The sequence below is a fragment of the Exophiala mesophila genome, assembly GCF_000836275.1.
Source record: "Exophiala mesophila strain CBS 40295 unplaced genomic scaffold supercont1.2, whole genome shotgun sequence".
Classification (NCBI taxonomy): Eukaryota; Fungi; Ascomycota; class Eurotiomycetes; order Chaetothyriales; family Herpotrichiellaceae; genus Exophiala; species Exophiala mesophila.
In genome coordinates this window covers 2,768,805-2,786,700 of record NW_015622505.1, presented here as the reverse complement: position 1 = coordinate 2,786,700, position 17,896 = coordinate 2,768,805, and the positions used below count along the sequence as shown (strand labels likewise).

Here is a 17,896-nt window from a genome sequence, read left to right as displayed (position 1 = left end):
GGAGGGTTTTGATTGTGTGTTGGGGTTTAGCTATCTCAGATACATTGGAGGCGTTGAGGCACGAAGCTCCATAGAAGTTGATTGTCTAGTGCTGATAGATAGATAGCTGGAGATGTCGACACTATATTTCATCTCTTGGAGGATCCAGTATGTCATAGGATCAATGGAAACAACAAATCCTTTGAACTCGACTCAGCCTTGGCTCCTGTCACCTCTTCTTAACCAATCTACCGTTCAACCACGGCAAAACACTCCAGCCGAAAGACGTTTTGATGTCCATCGACTCCCAATCACCGATCTTCTCCAATGTAGCCTTGGTGTTTCTATTCATCTCACAGCCGCCAAGGAAGAAAGGCCAGCCGAGGAAATGGTAGATAATCTGAGCCACTCGGGCCAAAAGACTTCCTCCGTTACGCCAAGGGTTGCGTACGTGCTCGACGATGAGCAACTGTCCCCCAGGCTTCAACATGGAATACAACTCTCTAGCCGCGGCTTCTTGCTTGGGAACCGAGCACAGAACACGGAGACAGATGACAGTGTCGAAGAGCTCCTCCGACTGGGTGTTGACGCCAGCTTTGGCAAGGTTGAGTAGAATGGCTTTCTTTTCTGCTGGACATGGGAGCACGTGATATTTGTCGGTTAAGCCGGCTTCAGCAATACGCTCTCTTAGAGCACTATGAAGACCTGTGCTGGGCTCGGCGCCATAGATCTTCTTGATGGCGGGGAGGTTCTTGAAGAACTCAATCTGAGCTCCTGACCCGGGTCCAATGTCGAGAACAACGCCTTTGGCTTGAGCGATAATGCCAGGAATCAAAAGTGCAGACCCAGATGGAGGCTCCTGGCTGGCAACCGGGGCTGAGGATAGAAGGGGGGGTTAGTGGAAGGCGCTAGAGCAAGAGAGGAGGGTGAGCAGGCGGCAGAGCTATTTCTCACCTGTTAACCAAGCCCAAAACTCCGAAAAGGACGTGTCCTTGATTTGGGAGAAGTTCGAAGGGGTGGGAAAGTTTCGTTCTTGGATGTATGTTTTGTACATATTACGGAGCAGGTCTGGGGAGTGATTTTAGCTGAGGGGAGCTTCCCTGGGCGTTTTTGACAGGAGACTTACATCCAGCACTATAGTACATCATCCAGAAAGGGATGATCATACCTGCCAGTTGCTCTTGTAGTGGTGGCCAGTCCATGTTGAGGTCGGATCGGACGTTACAGCAAAGGAGCACGAGACTATTGAGGAAATGCAGTTTTAACAGGACTGACGGGGGAGGGGAATGTATGAATGAGAGATGTGGGAATAGAGAGTTTTCCAAGTGCAAGCTAGAGAGCAAGGAGGGATTTTATATGCTCGGAGACAAACCAGAGAATTATATGTCCGATTCAAGAAGTTGATTGGAAATGATATTGGTCGGACCGAGGGTGCGGGGAGGGCGCGGTCACGTTTATGTAATACATACCCTGGGAGAGTGAGAGGTTGATGGCTTTCACTTAACATGGACTCGCAGACGATGCTTATGGATCAATTCATAACATGTGAGGAGAACACCGGGCAGCATCAGGTGAGGTCTGCCTGGAGGTTCCTGTCGCCTAAATCTCAAGTCTTGTGTGTGCATATTGTGAGAGGACGTCAATAGTGAATCCTGAGGTCCATAGACATGATCTCCTTGGCCAGGCGCCCTCGGGCACCAGGGCGGAAATATCCGAGTGCAGGAAGTCCAGGAACAGAGCAAAACAAAAATTACAAGGTCAGAAGTCTCATTGTCTTGGCCCCATGACCACTTAAAACGGTAGAATAATGATCAGAGGCTCTTGCCAAAAACACAGAATTTGTAAGTGAGATTGTGTCATGCGTCATCAGGTTTCAGATACCGTGGGGGCATCTGAAGCATGGTAAAATGGAAGGCACGACCTGTATTCAAGTTATGTTGTCATGTTGAAATCTCACGGTGCTGTTGATAGCCTCCTTCTCAATCTATGCCAAGCTTTCATCTTTATCTTCCGGCCTCTCTCCCCTCTCCTTACAATATCTAATCTCCCATCTCCAACCCCTCCATCGTTCCATTATCGATAGGCCCAAGGGCCCCTCGGCCAATCACTCCCCAATGGCCAACATATCTCCCCTCTCCGCTCACCAGCCCCACGCCACGGTTTATCTGTTTAATTATCAGCTGTCCATTAATCACAGTCTCTGCCAGAGAGCAAGATAAGTTTCTTCGCACCTCCACTGACTCAAATATAAGTGTGCCGATTCACCAACTCTCTCCTCTTCCCGTTGAACGGCGCCGAGGAACTTGGTACATTCTCATCATGGACTCAACTACTACACCTGTCGCCCTCCAGCCGACCAAGTCACGTTTTGCAATCTTCAAGCAATCGACCCATCGTCGTTTCTCCAGATTCCATGGCCGAATTCCATACCTCAGGAAGCTTCCCTTGCCCGCCATTCTGATCATTGCCCTTTTGATCTTTGTGAACCTCGTCATCTGGGCGATATGTGGAATCATCCTCGCCTATCACACCGAACTCCTCTCCACCGCAGCATTGGCATACAGTCTGGGCCTCCGACATGCCCTGGACGCAGATCACATCTCTGCTATTGACTTGATGACTCGCCGCCTGATAGCTACTGGACAGAGGCCCGTCACCGTCGGAACCTTCTTTAGCTTGGGCCACAGTACCATTGTAATTGTCACATCCATCGTCGTCGCCGCTACTGCCGCCGGCGTTGCCGACCATTTCGATGGCTTTGGGAATGTCGGAGGCATTATCGGCACCTCAGTCTCAGCGGCCTTCCTTCTTCTGCTGGGTATCATGAACGCCTACATCCTTTACAAGCTTGTCGTTCAGATTAGAAAGGTCATCCGCATGCAACCTGAACAGGCTGCAGAAGAGGCCTGGAAAATCGAGGGAGGCGGCGTCCTCTTCCGTGTACTTAAAAAGATGTTCAAGCTGATCGACCGCCCCTGGAAGATGTACCCCTTGGGTGTCTTGTTCGGGCTGGGGTTCGATACTAGCTCCGAGATTGCCCTACTCGGCATTAGCAGTATCCAAGCCGCCAGAGGAACCAGTATCTGGCTGATCCTCATCTTCCCAATCCTCTTCACCTCCGGCATGTGTCTGGTTGACACCATCGACGGCGCACTTATGATGAGTTTATACGTCGCTCCAATGGACATGGGTGGTGATGACAAGAAGCAAGATCGATCCTCTTTCGATGTCACTACAGCCCCGGCAACCGTCGTTACAACAACCACCGAACGCGTCGGCTCCGAAGAATTCGAACAATCCCCTGCGACAGAGCCCGCCCCAGTCCAAGGAAATCATCGCATCAAAGATCCTCTGACATTTCTCTACTACAGCATCGTGCTAACGTCGCTGACCGTCGTTTGTGCTGTTGTGATTGGCGTGCTGCAGCTCCTCTCCCTCATTCTCAACACCGCACATCCCACCGGTGCATTCTGGGATGGCGTCGAGATGGCTGGCGAATATTACGAAATCATTGGCGGTGCAATCTGTGGTAGTTTTGTCGTCTTTGGCGGTATCAGTGTGCTGTGTTACCGCCCTTGGAAACGTTGGGTCGCTCGAGAACGAGCTCGGCTGCGAGCCCATGGAGAATTAGGTACTGGCAATGGCACAGGACCACCATACCGAGACGACGAAGGCCCTGAGCCTCGTTCTGACCTTGAAGATGCGGGTGAAGGTGGCATCTATCTTGATCGGGCTAGCCCAGAGCCATTGGTCGATATTGGAGGCAAGCCACAGATCCAGAAAGCCAGTCCAAAGGCTTTTGACACAGCTCCTCCTGGAACTACCCCTGGTGGCAGCGGCAGCGCTTTATGATGAATTTGACAAAGGTATATAACATATAGGTTCCCCCATATCGAGGGCGTGGATACGCCTTTGGACTATCGACGCCGTTGTACGGCGCCGCAACGCTACAAATATATACACTTTATATTCATTGCGTGCATGGCGCTGTGTTTCATGCAAAAGGTCCTAAGTCACCAGGTCTAATATCATGCGACTGTGACAGCTGTGTGCCCAATACCATCGTAAAACACTCATTTCGGCCACTTGAGAACCTTGATTGAATATCCATCAATAACCCGACCATGCTCCGATTCAGAAATTTCTGTATTGTCCAGTCATTGTGTGCGCACAAATCAAAAGCTCCATCATCCAGGTAACGGATTTAATATCAACCGTTGCCATCTATCTCCCTCAGTCCCACCGAGTGGTCAATGCTCACGGTCGGTCATTCAAAATCCAGAGTCAGAGACCGAGACCTGTCTGAGGCCGTTGGCCAGATGGCCATTGATATGCACGCCACTGTCACCGTTGGCCAAACCTGCAGCAACCTTGCCCTTTGCTTTCGTGGCGGCCGTCACCTCTTGCAGAAGGCCGGCGCTCGCGGCTACAAAGCCCAAATAAGGCGGGCTAGGTTTGAGAACTCGGCTGAGATACTCAGGGTGAAACTGAACACCCACGAAGAAAGGATGGTCCTTGAGTTCGATAATCTCCATCCGTTCTCCTTTGTCGTCTTTGCCGATAAAGGTGAGCCCAGCATCTGACAACTGTGAGATGTAGTCTGGGTTGACTTCGTATCGGTGACGATGTCGTTCATGGACACTCGCCTCATCGTTGTACAGGTGTCTCAGCCGCGACCATTCGGTGTCTTCCTGGAAGATGGTCGGCCGAAGTCCCAGACGCATATTGCCTCCCATGGTGGCTTTGTCGATCTCTGGCATGAAGATCACCACCGGGTCTGGTGTCTCGCCATTAAGTTCCACTGAAGATGCTTCTTTCAAGCCGCAGACATTTCGGGCGTATTCAATCACTGCAATCTGCATCCCCAAACAGATTCCCAGGTATGGCTTCTGCTTAGTGCGTGCCCAGTTTGCAGCTGCCATCATTCCTTCGGTGCCTCGGAGCCCAAATCCTCCGGGTACGAGAACCCCGTCTGCTGTGCACATCTCGTGCCATGCTTTGTGATATGCCTCCGGGGATGAATCCAAGGTCCCCTTCTCCAGGTCAGAGGCGTCGACCCAGACGAGATTCAGTTTCCGGTGACAAGCCATGGCGCTGTGTTCGAGGGATTTGATGACTGACAGGTAAGAATCGTGGAGGTTGGTGTATTTGCCCACCAAGGCGACCGTCACTTTCTCAGACTCGAGGAAGCGGGATTGTGAGGTGGTGAGGGCTTTCCAATCATGCCAGATGGACAGACCTTTCTTGACGAGGGCTGGTGAGATCTGGTATGATTCAAGACCAAGGAGTCCACGCAGCTGGATAAGGAGACCCTGCTGCTCAAGCAACATGGGCACGTGGTACGTCGAAGTCACGTCATGGACAGCAATGACTTGTTCGGGTTCGACTTGACAGAAGAGGGCGATCTTGTTGGTGGTGGACTCGATGAGCGGTTCGACGCATCGACAAGCAATCTGAGAAAATCGGTCAGCTCAATCGTGATACCGTGGTCCTGGATGAAAAAATACCAGGTCTGGGGACAACCCAGCGGATCGTGCATCTCGGATGGCTTGCTGGGTTGGTTTTGTCTTTTGTTCTCCGCTGATGACCGGCACCAGGGAAACGTGGATCTGGCAGAAATTGTCTCGACCGGCTCTTCTTCTCAATTGTCTCATGGCCTCGATGAAGGGCGCACTCTCAATGTCACCGACAGTACCACCAAGTTCGATGATACAAACATCCGGCTCTTCCTTGGTATCATCCACAGGGATTCTCGCCACCCGCTCGATCCAATCTTGAATGGCATTGGTAACGTGAGGGACCACTTGGACAGTCTTGCCCAGATAATCACCCTTTCGTTCCCGCTCAATGACATGCTGGTACATTTTGCCCGTTGTGACGCTATTTTCTCGTGTCAAGGTGATGTTGAGGTATCGTTCGTAATTTCCAAGGTCAAGATCGACTTCTCCGCCATCATCCAGCACAAAACATTCTCCGTGCCTAAAGACTGTTAGAAACGAGTAGGAAAGGGCGCGGTGATTTCGGAGACCAACTCGGTCGGAGCCATAGTGCCTATCAATTAATCATATTAGTCAATGGCGTCCATTAATACCAATCAATTCAAGAAATATTCACCTGCGTCGACATTGATATAAGGATCGATTTTGATAGCCGTGACTTTAAGACCCAGAGTTTTCAACAACAACCCGGTCGACGAGGCTGTAATCCCTTTTCCAATGCCGGAAATCACACCACCAGAGACCAAAATGTACTTCATCTTGAAAATATCAACTCTCTTGTCACGCCTTATCCTTTGTTCGTTTTTGGCACGTAATTTGTCGCCTCTGAAGCCAGGAAATAAGAGGACGCGACAAAAACAGACGAAAAAAGATAAATCGCGACAAAAAGGTGAATTTCAGCAGGCTCAAGCGACAATCTGGAAATAAGACCTATCGACAGGAATGTCGTCTTTGTTAGAAATCAAATCGTATCGTAAAATGTAGGTCGCCGTCGCTGGTGCAGCCCAGCGGGGAGGAGGGGGAGAGATGAGATTTCGGAGTCGAGAATCCATGATTAAAGAAATTCTGGCGCTGCAGTCTTGGCACAGCAAAACACTTTGCATTACAATGGTACTTAAAGTCGCGAATCTATGTTCTACTTAAGTTTAGTACTACTTTCGTGTCACCCGTAAAGATGGACGCGTGGATTGGCTAAAGTGCCTGAAGACAGTGGATCGCTTACCTAGGGACGGGCTATTTGTACCGCGATCTGGCAGTACGGAGTACGGAATAGCACCTAAGGCAACTAAAGGGAAAATTCTTCTACCCAGGCACACCCCGGGCTGTTGCCGATATTGCCCGCTTAAGTCACTACACGTGACTAACACAGGGGCTTCACACCTTACTTGTACTCGAGGACTGTATATCACGGCGAAGCCACATCAAGTCTGAAGTCGTCTGTTCGTCATTCTGCAGAACAGCTATATTGTTGTACATTGATCTTGTGTTCAAGCCCAACCATGATCAAGCTATAGAACAATCATGTTTTTCATCTCATCTCATTACATCCATAACCATCAACCCGTGCCGCAATATATACATACACAACATGATCATTGAGTCTGGCTCTCAACGAAATCAAGGGCATTTTCAATCGTTTCGACGCGAATACTGGAGACGTTTTGTGCAAATGTCACACCATAGACTTTGTCGGCAACACGCAACATTTCTGGTCTGAACGTCGTGCAAATGAATTGTCCTCCAGTTGCAGCTTCATCTTCATCTTCATCGTCGGCCTTGTTGGCAAGATAATTCAAGTGATCGGCAACTGCAGTTCGATATTGGGCGTCTAGATTGGCGTCGATCTCGTCGAAAATGTAGAATGGGGCGGGATCGGTGGCTTGGATGGCAAAGATGAGGGCAAGACTGCACAAGCCTGTAGATCAGATTAAATTAGTCACATGCATTTTAAACTCGTTCATGGGGTGTGTGGGTGTCATACTCTTTTGTCCTCCACTCAATTGCTGGATACGTTGCTGATCATCGTGCTTGCTGTTGAAGCTGACGCTGATTCCAACTCCAGTGTAGCTTTCCACTCCGCGTTTGGCAACGGGTTCTTGGTCGGATTCTTCTTCGTCGTTGTCCGGATCTTTAGCGTCGGTTTTTCGTTGGATGATCAGTCGACCTCGTCCAGCGGGAACTAGCTTTTGAAACACTTCTGCGAATGCTTTGCTGACTTGTTTGAATGTTCGCTCAATGGCCTCGTCTTTTCTCTGATCGAGGACCTCAATTAGATTCTGAATGGAGGTTTTGGCTGATGAGAGATCACTTCTTCGTGCCTCGAGTTCTTCTCGCTGCTTGACCGATTTTCGATAATGCTCAAACGCATGCTTGTTGACGGAGCTGTATTTCTTCAAAGCTTCTTTGGTCTTTTGCAGCTTCTTCACAATCGTGTTGGAATCTGTGGACCGATACTTGATACGTGATTCTTCCGGAATAGGCCCAAGTTCCCGGATATTGTCGAGTGCATCTTGCTTGGATGCCAACAATGCGGCCTTCTTTTGTACAGACTTTTCCAGTCGTCGCTGTTGTTTGTCAATGGCTTTGGCCAGCTCGTCTTGTCGCCGACGGATCTCGCTTGCTTGAGACTCTAATCCTGCTGCTTCTGATGCGGCTGCCTCAAGGCGATCGTCCAGTTCGCTGATCGTCTTTTGCACCAATTCAAGGTCTTTGGTCAGGCGGGCCAAATCTGCACGCTTCGCACGAAGAGCGCTGGAAGTATCGCCTTCCGATTCCCCTTCGTCAGCCTCTAAAGCGTTGAGATGTGGCCTCAAACTTGAGTTCAGCTTGACTTCGAGGTCAGCTTTACGGGCTTCGGTTTCAGCACGTGAGGCTGAGAGCTCGTTGTATTGCTTTCTAGCGGTCTGAATGATCCCGGTCAATCTTTCCAACTCGGCCTCTTCCGCTGGTGTCAACGCTTTCTTAAATTCCGAAGCCACTTCTGCCTCATATGCCGCTTGTTGTTCTGATAGAGCCTTGACATTTGATGCAATGGTCGCTTCTTGTCTCTTCTTGGCTTCGATGTCGTCCTTTTTCCGCTGAAGAAGGTCAAACTTGCTTCTGATATCCTGCTTCTGCATTCTTTGGTTGCTTTGAGACTGGTTCTTTTTCTGTTCGAGCTTCTGAACCTCACCGACTGATTTGGTCACCGTCTGGTCAATTTTCTCAATTTTCTTCTTGATGTCATTGCTCTCCACCTGGAGCGCATCGAACTTTTCGCGTGCGGCGAGAACGGCCTTTGTAGCCTTCAACCGTGAGGACCGAACATCGTGATAACCTCCAGTCAATGCACCTTTCTTGTCGGAACGGTCTCCTTCTGGCGTTACGGCAGTCAGACCATGGGTTCTCGCATACTGGGCGGCGACACTCAGGTTTTGTGCGATGATAGCTTTTCCAAACACCTGCTGGACCGCCTTTTCATATTTGGGATCGTAGTTGATAAGAGACATCATCGGCCGAGCATCTTGAGCATTGGGGAGATTAGCAGTCTTGGAATTGAGGCGGTTAAGCGGCATGAAAGTAAGTCTCCCAGAACGTTCACGGTTGAGTATTTCCATGACCTTGGTCGCAGTGTCATCGTTGTCAACCACATAGTGGAACAGTGATGCACCAGCAGTGACTTCGACCGCGGTGTGATGCTGGGGGACGTCAATCAATTCTGCTAGAGTGCCGTAGCATCCTTCAAGGTTGTATTGCTGCTTGATTCGCCGCACAGCTTCGAGTCCACGACTGGTGTTGCCATCCATCATGTGAGAAAGATTGCGTTCAGCTTTCCTCAACTCATCCTGTGCCGCAGCAAATTCGGAGCCCAGTTGGGCTTCTCGTCGCCACAGAAGCTTCCGCTCATCCATGAGATGGTCCTTGCGTTCATTTGCTGCTTGAATTTCGCGATCAAAAGAGTCGTCGTGCTCGCCGGTCTGATTCTGAAGCTGTTGGATCTCTTTCTCCAGCTCAGCGATCAATTTCTCGTCTTCGGCAATGCCTTCAGCGGTTTGCATCCGCGTCGCCTTGAACCGTGATAATGACTCGAAAGCCTCGCCAATCTGAGCCTGCAGCCAATTGTCGCGGTCCTTCTTGGACTTGAATCTCGCGCTCCGACCTTGCTTTTCGTAGAGCCGCTGCTGCGACGCCACGGCGTCTTCTAACGTGGTTTTCACCTCCAACTCCTTTGCTTTCTCCGCTTCGAACTGTGGGATAATTTTCTTGAGCTCTTTCTCGATTTGCTGGATTTGAGATCGAACTTGCTTCAGCTCTCGATCACGACTTTCCCGAGTCCGCTGTGCGGCTGACTGGCCATGGGCAAGGTTTCGCTCTTCTAATTCCACTTGTGCTCGTGCCTTTGCCTTTTCACGTCTTTCGTCTTCAAACTGTTTCTTCTCGAGGCGCGCAGCTTGGATCTGCTGATTTAGAAGCTGGATTTGTTGAGTGATATGGGCCAACTCCTCCTCCCCTTCTGCGTGACGCTCTCGACTTTCATCAGCATCATCAATGCCGCCGACTCTTCGATCCTCCAGACCTGCAAGGGCTTTGTTGATCTCCTCCTGCTCTCGGTGAAACAGTGTATACTCCAAGGCACGCTTCTCTTTGTCTTGCTCTTGAAAGTCACGTAGTTCTGCCTGCTCTTCTTCCAGTTCTGCCAAGCGTTCGCTGATCTGCTCAAAGGTCTGATCTATCGCGGCGAGTTTGTTGTTGGTATCGGCCATGATTTTTTGAGATTCCTCTTTCTTTGCAACGAATTGTTGCGTCCCTGCAACGCTCTTGAGGACGTCCAGACGCTCCGAGTCTTTCATATTGGTGAGTCGTGTAATGCGACCTTGTGGGACGATATAGTAGGGGTTTGCGCGAGAGAAGCCGGCATTTTCAAGGAGTTCTATCACATCCTTTTTTGTGGCGTTCTTGCGATCCAGAGAGAATTCGTCCTTCTTGAGACCGATGGTACGTCGCAGAATTAGTTCGTCATTGCCATTGGGGAATCGGCGGTCGGTATTGTCAAAGACGACCTCGACATAGGCCGACATGACGGCGGATCCAGAACCTTCCTGCGATAGATCAGAGTCGAGATTCTATGCGAAGGAGTGACATGCATACATGTATAAGAGCCTGCCGCTCTTCGCGGCCCATTTGAGAATAGGCATCACTCAAGACAAAGCGAATGGCGGCGAAGAAGTTACTCTTGCCAGAGCCATTGCGACCCACGACTACATTGAGCTTGGGGGAGAAGGGGTCGACAATTGTCTGGTTCTTGTAGCTGCGATCGAGGTTAGATCATCCCAGAAGTGCGAATGGGGCGCATGAATACCTTTTGAAGCCCTGGATGGTGATCTGTTTGATATGCATCGTTGCGCCGATTCAGATCTCAGCCTCTGAGAGGAAGATCGTGATCATACAACTAATAAGTTGAGGCATCAGAACTCGCGGGACGCGGTGGCCGACGCGTCTGAGGGGGAGTCTTGGCACATTTGCCCACTCCCGGTCACGTGTCTGGACATTGACCACGTGATGGACAGGACAATGGTTCTCCTGAATAAATCATCTCCTGTCTGGATCATGATTAGGCAGAGCGTCTATGCAAAGGGAAACCGAAATACTTTGTTTGTGTGGACATGTTATTACTACACTGCTATACCTAGCGCCTGTCATGGCTACTCGTGCTTTCAGTAAGACGCCAATAGATTGGTGAAAGTGCCGAACTCCATGGACTTCACTCTTGACCTCATCGTCAATAATATTACATATTTGTGTCCCTTAGAAGGCATAACATCTATGCCTAGTAAGGTCGAGTAATGTTTCTTTCCGCATAGTAGGCTGCCAATTCCCAAGGTCCGAGGTTGACTTCACATTCGGTACCTTCCTCGGGCAAATCACCATCCACAAAGTAGGTCTGAATCTTCTCGGCCACGCAATCGCTTGGATTGGGGAAGATTCCGTGCCCATATCCGTCGTGAATTAGGACAACACTATCCTCGAATCCAGCGCTTGCGTTGAAAGCGCCGATGGCGGGCGTTCCGGCATCGTATTCGCCATTGATGAGGAGGATCGGGTGACGAGTTTTGACCCTAAAGTCACCTTGATACTGAACCACATCAGACATATTCCAGGCTGCGCATGGCCATAGTGCTGAATAGATGACACCAAATCCCTCTGTGGAGTTGAGCTGCTCAGCCAGTGTTGGCAAGTATTCTTCTGCCGAAGAAACTTGGAAAGTCGCATCGCTACAGCGGATGCCCATGATCGCATCAACACCAAGGTTGTATGGTTCAGGAGCCGATGAATCAGTATCTCCATCTTCTTCCTCTCCCTCCACCTCGCCTAGCAGGATGGCTGCAAGCTGTTCGGCTAGGATGGGCCATCGTGATGGATTGTACAATCCCGTTTGTATGGTGTTTTTGAATTCAACATATGCTGTAAATACCTCCAAGGATGAGGCGGCTTCTGCAGTGATCGGTAGGAGAAACTCGTCCATAACCTCGAATATCTCGGCAGAGGTGGTGGCGTTCGTTGCATTTACAAGGGCACAGGCGTCGGCGTTTGCGACACACTCGTCAATGAATGCAGCAAAAGTCTTGTCGATCTCCGCAGCGAACTTGGCATGGGTTCCCATCTGAAAGAGAGTTGGGTTGACATTAGCATCGAGAACCATTCGGTCCACCTTCTCTGGGAACATGGCAGCGAAATAGCTTCCTAACGCAGTGCCGTATGAGTATCCATAGTAGCGGAGCAGGCCATCCTCGTCAAGTGCATCAATGATAGCGACCATGTCATATGCTGAAGAGCTTGTGCCGATGTATCGTCCGATTTCACTGTTTGCTGCGTAGCATGCTGCAGCCGTCTCAACCGAAAAGTCCCAGCCGACGTCCAAAAAGAGCTCGGTGAGATTGGTAGAGGGGAGGACTTCGTCGCGACGCTGAGGTCCGCTATTCTCGAGCGCATCGGCTAAGCCACAATTGAATGGCAGAGTCTTGCCTGTACCGCGATAGTCCCAGGCAATCAAGTCGAACTGGCCACCAATATTGAGGTGTAAATCCTCAGCGCTGAATGGTAGCGTTTCGGTTCCCGAAGTTCCTGGGCCACCTGGGTTGTACAACACACTACCAAGAACTGGCTCCTTGGTGGCGTTGACCTTTATGAGGCTCAGTTCAATCAGCTCCGAGGCGTTAGGGTTGCTATGATCCAGAGGGACCTCAAGTGTTGCACAGTCAAAAGGGGCCATCTCAATAGTCGGGATCGAAGCAGCGATCTCCTCATTGAGTTCTGGACATGGCCTCCACTGTAGTGTAGCTCTTTTCTGGTGAGGCAAAGCTGTGATTCCAGCTGTTACACTGAGGATCAATAATGCGGCGGAGAGTGACATGGTGATTTTGATGAATGAAGTCGGGAAATCAATCCTTGGTGATTTGAGAGGCTTGACAAACAAACTCGGGGCATTTGAGGCCCTTTTTTATGTTGCTTGATCGTAACTATGAAACCTTGGTAGACCGTATGATGTCGATGTATCCACCGACCGTGCAGCCCAAGCATTTTGAGCCATCTAGTTCTAACTCAGATCCTGGGAGAGGCCTGATCGGTCAAAGAGGTAGGTGGATCGAAGAACAAGAATGGAAGTTGAATAGTCCTGTGATCGGATCGGCAAACTCGACTCTCCAGCTTCCAAGTATATCCTGAGAGGAACCTGGTACGCCGAGAGGCTTGGAATTTCCCATGTGGTATGTTTCCCGGCACCATCGTGGGGATAGAGTGACTAGAGGATAGTAGGTGTTTTGATCTTCGCTCAATTCGTACTCGTACTTTAAGGTGTGGCTATAAGGTACAAAAGGCTCGGCTGACGACACGGCCTCGGGCACCAGGTCTTCACACGCCCTGATTCGCTCAATTATCTACAAGATGAGTTTCCCGACGCAGGATCCGCAAGGCTTTCGATACTCGAATATCACATCATTGCCTATAGCAAGCCCACGAGTGCCACAATAGCTTAAGTGCACAGCCTTACAGGCGGTCATGCACATCAAGCATGCAGTGGCACAGCGGCCCATGTTCCAAACTTAGGCATCACAGCCGTTCGAGTGTTGACGATCGGCTATCGAAAGGCGGAACTCCGCGTGTTCGTGTGCATTGGACACTACGGTACAACTACGAGACGCGCCATAGAACCATGCTGCACTGACGCATTTCATCTCGCCTGGGGGCCCTATAGTATAGTGGGTCTGTTCACATGGTCAGCATAAGCTGCCAATGGCAGAAGAGCGTTAGCAATCATTACATCAAGAGCCAGCAAGGTGCATCACCCACTTGAACAAGGCGACCATCTACGCCGACATAAAGGTCTGCTTACCTTTGAGTTTTTTGGGGAAACAACACCCAAGATCGAAGGGAAATTGGTCCAACTCGTTTGATCTCGAAGCTGATTGACCCTAAGCGAAAGAAGCACCATAATCACAGCTGGATAGTATATTCTGCATTTAAACTACTTCTTCAGTATGGTCTTCTATGGGAGACGGCCTATGTGGCAACTACTTTTCACTGCCTAGGTCTCCCAGTCGCAGATACTTCGCAGTTCTAGCGCAAGGAGGCACTTCGGTTATGCTGCAGTGACCTTTGACATCGTACGACCCCCAAACTTTCCTGAAGGTGGTATTGAGTGGCAGTGAATGCTGGGCTTCAGGCAAAGTGGACATTGTCGGCGACTGTAACTGACTCTCTCCGTTGTCCAACCTGAGAAACCTCGGGATCTACCATCTTGGCTCTTGTGGCGGGTCCCCCACATTGCGTCATGTACGCAGTATTCCACCTCTCCGCTTGTTCTGCCCAGGCTGACTTTGCTCTGACCTGTTTCCTCGAGATGTTCTCGGTGGTTCATGGTCAGTCCCTTGTGAATATAGAGCCCGCAGGATCGTCATCAGAGAATCCTTCGGCTCCAGCAGACTTGAGGATTGTTAGGTGATCTCCATAGTGAGCCCATACCTGCTTCCATCTCCGGGGGGCAGTTGAGGTCAAGTAAGGACACAACATCACTCAAATAGGTCGGCACAAGTCAATATTCGAAACCTTCACACGGAAATACCTTACCATTAGTGATATAGGTCAAAGTACATAGGTTCTCAGGTACCTTTGCCTGTAAATTTACCTGCCCGTAGTCGACCTACTTTTTTTGCGGAGCAGATCAAAAGGCCAAGAGACACCAGTAAAAAGTGCTCGTGAACGCTAGCCTCTAGGAGAAAGATGACATAACAAAAGCTCCGAAAAAGTGAATCTTGCTATTCTCTAACATTAAGGCAAGTCTCGAGGACAATGCTATATACATAGGTGGCGGCTACCAATGATGTGCTTCTTCTACACAGGAAATCAGGTAGCGTCAGCCAAATTCGTATAGCTTGAACAGCGTGTAGATCGGGACTTCCCTCTGAAGTCATAACTCGCACGGAAACAAGTATTTGTGTCTTTGGATCCAAAGTGGAATCACGAATTGATGGTCTGCAAGCTTTGCCATTCATGTATCAGGCTGAATAAGGACGGCAAGTTTCCTGTTGCAAGTCACACCATGTGACTTTCGCATCCCTCCTCAGAGAACTTGGCCATTTCACGCAAGAGGTGTGCTCATTTGGACTGCTTTATCGTCAGTTCTGCTCGTAGGAGGGTCTTCGGTGACTGCCGAGGCGCCAATTAGATGAACATCTACTGCTTCGTCTGGAGAAAATGGGGGCTCACTAATGTTCACCTGCGAGCAACTTTTTGACTTGCGATTACAGAACTACTAAGTCTCTCGACAATTGTCGATACTGCGAAGGAAAGAATTGGGACCCTAGCAAAGGACGGATATCTCGTCAAATGCTGATGAAATGTAATTTGATTGGTTCCAGCGTCTCTGGGCCGACTAGAGCCTTGCAGACGACACACCGACTACATATCAGGTATTTGTGCAAGGCAATTGAAAATGACAGTGGCTGATGATGAATTGCATGATAGTGTCTGGCTGAATAAGAAGAGTCACTATGGACACCAACCACTCTTATATGACAAGCATAGTGTAGAAGAAATGAGTAGTAAGATGACAAATCATCTCTCTCCCGGATCGATGAGTTACTCACGGGGTCAGGTAGCCCCTAGAGTCTCTTTGAGAATCGGAGCTCCAAGTTCCACCATGGCGCCCCCGGCCTGCGGTTTAGAGGGTGTATCTGAATTGCGGATTCTTCAAGTCGGTGAGATCATCGTCGTATGCATTGTCGAATGACTCGGCGCCAACTTTGTCGCGAGTCTTATTCTGCCAAACACAGATGGCACGATAGACCTGTGCGAGTAGAGCAGTTGCGATAGAAGTGACAACAACGGTGATCCAGCCGGTCTTGTATCCTGGCGCTTCATCCGCCTTGAAGACCATGGGGGCTAAGATATTACCTGTAATGATGTTTAGCAGTTATTGAGCTGGAGGGACTTTGAGTACCACATACCGCCACAGTACCCGACAAAAAGACCAGACGACGCGAGGGACTTTTTAGTATAGCCAGCAGTGTTGGCAATGGCTAGACTCATCATCACAGCGTATCCACCGCCGTATGATGCAAGGATGTAGATAGCGAATAGGCGGCCACCAACCTGTTCTATTGGCAATTGCCAAAGAAGAAGCGACGCCAGAATGGTACCACTGACACAGATCGTGACTAGGTGAGCTCTCCACCCTGGGAATCTGTATGCACAATATGGCGCCACTAGTGAAATGGTTCCAGTCACGAAGCCAGCAGGCAATAGTAACAGCAGCGAGTTCAGGCCACTGAAGCCAAGCTGACTAATGATGATTGGTGCAAATGTCGAAAAAGGTCCGTTGGCGACGACAATACAGAATGCCATTGCGAACACCAGCCAGAACTTGACGTCAAGTAATATTTCCCACAGCTGTGCAATCTTGAAATGGGTGTTGCGCACCCCAGAGTTGTTGGTTCGCATGCGAGAGACGGCAATGAATCGCTCTCGCTCGGTGAAGCCCTTAGCACGGACTGGATCTGGGGGCATAAAGAAGTAGATGACGAACGCCCAGATGATAGTGATAGATCCCGCAAAGATATACATGTATCGCCAAGGTGCAAGAGCACCACCAGTGATATGGCCTAGTCCGTAGTTAAGTAATGGCGAAACCATTGAGGCATAGCCTGTGGAGCAAAACCAGATGCTGTGAAGTCCGCGTCAGATGCTGCTCCCAACCGAGTCTCCAATACTGTCCTGGAGTGCTTACCCCATACGAAGAGCCTGTTCTTGTTTTTTGTACCACCTGAAAAGGATTAATGCCAGGTTCAGAATGTAGCGCAGGGACAACTCACAGTCCAACCACCATCATCCATGCTGGGGATACGCCTGATTCGAGGAATCCCAGAAAGAATCTTTGGACATACAGGCCTTGCCAATTGACACAGGCAACAGTAAGGATGAGGCAGACCCCCCATATAAAAACGATACCGAAAATGACTCGCTCAATTGAATACCTTTGTGCCAAAATAATGGCAGGATAGGCCCCAGCGATGAACCCTAGGTAGAAAATTGAAGACGACATAGAGTATCGGTTGCCGATATGGAGGTCGAGATCCTCTCGCAAGCCAAAAAGGGCCTTGCTAAAGTCAGCTATTGGTGGATTATGCGGATTATTGGGGAACAAACTGCTTGAGAAAGCATAGCCTTGTCGTAATCTGTTTCACGATTTCAGTACGTAAGACCAATAGTGGAAACGACACAGAACTTACACTGGAGTCCGTAGGTCAAAAAAAGGATCAGCAACAGTCGTTTGTCGATTTTCCTAATGAGCAACTTCTCCTCTTGCTCAGTCCATTCTCGATCGCCATCATAGTTGACGATGACTTCGAGCGCCTGATCATTATGAACAGTGTCAACTTTGCCCTCTTTTGGAAGGTCCTGGTCGAAGCTCTCGGCACGTTTCTCCTCAGAGTTGATGTTGTCGGTTTTTGTCGGTTCTGCCATGGTAGTGATACCGATGCTTAATCTGGAATTGATGTGATCGAAGGCATGATTGTGGGAGCGAAATGCAACTTCATATACTCGGTAATGGAGGGTAATGTGAAACTGCAATAGGCCTGAAGTAAAGCGAGGAAGCCATAGCGACGCTTGTAGTGCGGTGATAACGACAGCCTTCTTGGCAATCCAAGAGATTCTGGGGTAATTGGGGTATTTGGGATAGACAGACACGACAGAGAATCCAGACGCCCAGCCTCAATTTCCTTGGTTTTGGGTCGCGTCTGAGCACTGATAAGGGATGCTGGTAAATATGCTTGCGCAGAGGGAGTCGATGGCGAACAAGTTGCTGGGCGGTATTCAAGCTGACGAGCCCGTATCGGAGGTCTATTGTTGCCGCTATCTATTCCAGCATAAGGTCAAGGATAAGA

At 49.7% G+C, this 17,896-nt stretch overlaps 4 protein-coding genes across 5 annotated transcripts; 1 reads left to right on the top strand and 3 right to left on the bottom strand.

Annotated features, from left to right (window-relative positions):
- Window positions 1-18: 18 nt before the first annotated feature.
- On the bottom strand, window positions 19-1,330 carry PV10_02801 (uncharacterized protein). The gene is made up of 3 exons (XM_016367167.1): window positions 1,106-1,330; window positions 934-1,047; window positions 19-855 (listed from the first exon to the last, which is right to left on the bottom strand). Exons 1-3 carry the CDS (start codon window positions 1,179-1,181, stop codon window positions 209-211), a joined length of 837 nt encoding a protein of 278 aa, XP_016226685.1. The 5' UTR covers window positions 1,182-1,330; the 3' UTR covers window positions 19-208.
- An 841-nt stretch (window positions 1,331-2,171) lies between these two features.
- On the top strand, window positions 2,172-3,831 carry PV10_02800 (uncharacterized protein; the record flags this gene model as incomplete). Its single annotated transcript, XM_016367166.1, has 1 exon — window positions 2,172-3,831. The coding sequence occupies exon 1, from the start codon at window positions 2,299-2,301 to the stop codon at window positions 3,829-3,831; it is 1,533 nt and encodes a 510-aa protein (XP_016226684.1). The 5' UTR covers window positions 2,172-2,298.
- Window positions 3,832-3,840: 9 nt separating this feature from the next.
- Window positions 3,841-6,481, bottom strand: PV10_02799. 2 transcript variants are annotated; one of them, XM_016367164.1, is made up of 4 exons: window positions 6,094-6,481; window positions 6,012-6,030; window positions 5,487-5,958; window positions 3,841-5,432 (listed from the first exon to the last, which is right to left on the bottom strand). In XM_016367164.1, the coding sequence occupies exons 1-4, from the start codon at window positions 6,233-6,235 to the stop codon at window positions 4,251-4,253; spliced, it is 1,815 nt and encodes a 604-aa protein (XP_016226682.1). In that variant the 5' UTR covers window positions 6,236-6,481; the 3' UTR covers window positions 3,841-4,250. The 2 variants fall into 2 exon arrangements, with proteins under 2 accessions (XP_016226682.1, XP_016226683.1); XM_016367165.1 differs by having other exon boundaries at window positions 5,487-6,030.
- A 425-nt stretch (window positions 6,482-6,906) lies between these two features.
- PV10_02798 (uncharacterized protein) lies at window positions 6,907-10,860 on the bottom strand. Its single transcript, XM_016367163.1, has 4 exons — window positions 10,816-10,860; window positions 10,605-10,764; window positions 7,459-10,555; window positions 6,907-7,392 (listed from the first exon to the last, which is right to left on the bottom strand). Exons 1-4 carry the CDS (start codon window positions 10,851-10,853, stop codon window positions 7,070-7,072), a joined length of 3,618 nt encoding a protein of 1,205 aa, XP_016226681.1. The 5' UTR covers window positions 10,854-10,860; the 3' UTR covers window positions 6,907-7,069.
- Between the last annotated feature and the right edge of the window lie 7,036 nt (window positions 10,861-17,896).

What these genes read in the sequence shown, in the direction of transcription:
- PV10_02801 (XM_016367167.1), bottom strand. Translation starts at nt 1,181, where the DNA reads ATGGACTGGCCACCACTACAAGAGCAACTGGCAGGTATGATCATCCCT. An exon ending in GATGTACTATAGTGCTGGAT is followed by an intron (nt 1,048 to 1,105) that starts GTAAGTCTCCTG and finishes ATCACTCCCCAG; the next exon opens with ACCTGCTCCGTAATATGTAC. An exon ending in GTTTTGGGCTTGGTTAACAG is followed by an intron (nt 856 to 933) that starts GTGAGAAATAGC and finishes TTCTATCCTCAG; the next exon opens with CCCCGGTTGCCAGCCAGGAG.
- PV10_02799 (XM_016367164.1), bottom strand. Translation starts at nt 6,235, where the DNA reads ATGAAGTACATTTTGGTCTCTGGTGGTGTGATTTCCGGCATTGGAAAA. An exon ending in CTGGGTTGTCCCCAGACCTG is followed by an intron (nt 5,433 to 5,486) that starts GTATTTTTTCAT and finishes CGATTTTCTCAG; the next exon opens with ATTGCTTGTCGATGCGTCGA.
- PV10_02798 (XM_016367163.1), bottom strand. Translation starts at nt 10,853, where the DNA reads ATGCATATCAAACAGATCACCATCCAGGGCTTCAAAAG. An exon ending in ACCATCCAGGGCTTCAAAAG is followed by an intron (nt 10,765 to 10,815) that starts GTATTCATGCGC and finishes CCTCGATCGCAG; the next exon opens with CTACAAGAACCAGACAATTG. An exon ending in ATTGAGTGGAGGACAAAAGA is followed by an intron (nt 7,393 to 7,458) that starts GTATGACACCCA and finishes TCTGATCTACAG; the next exon opens with GCTTGTGCAGTCTTGCCCTC.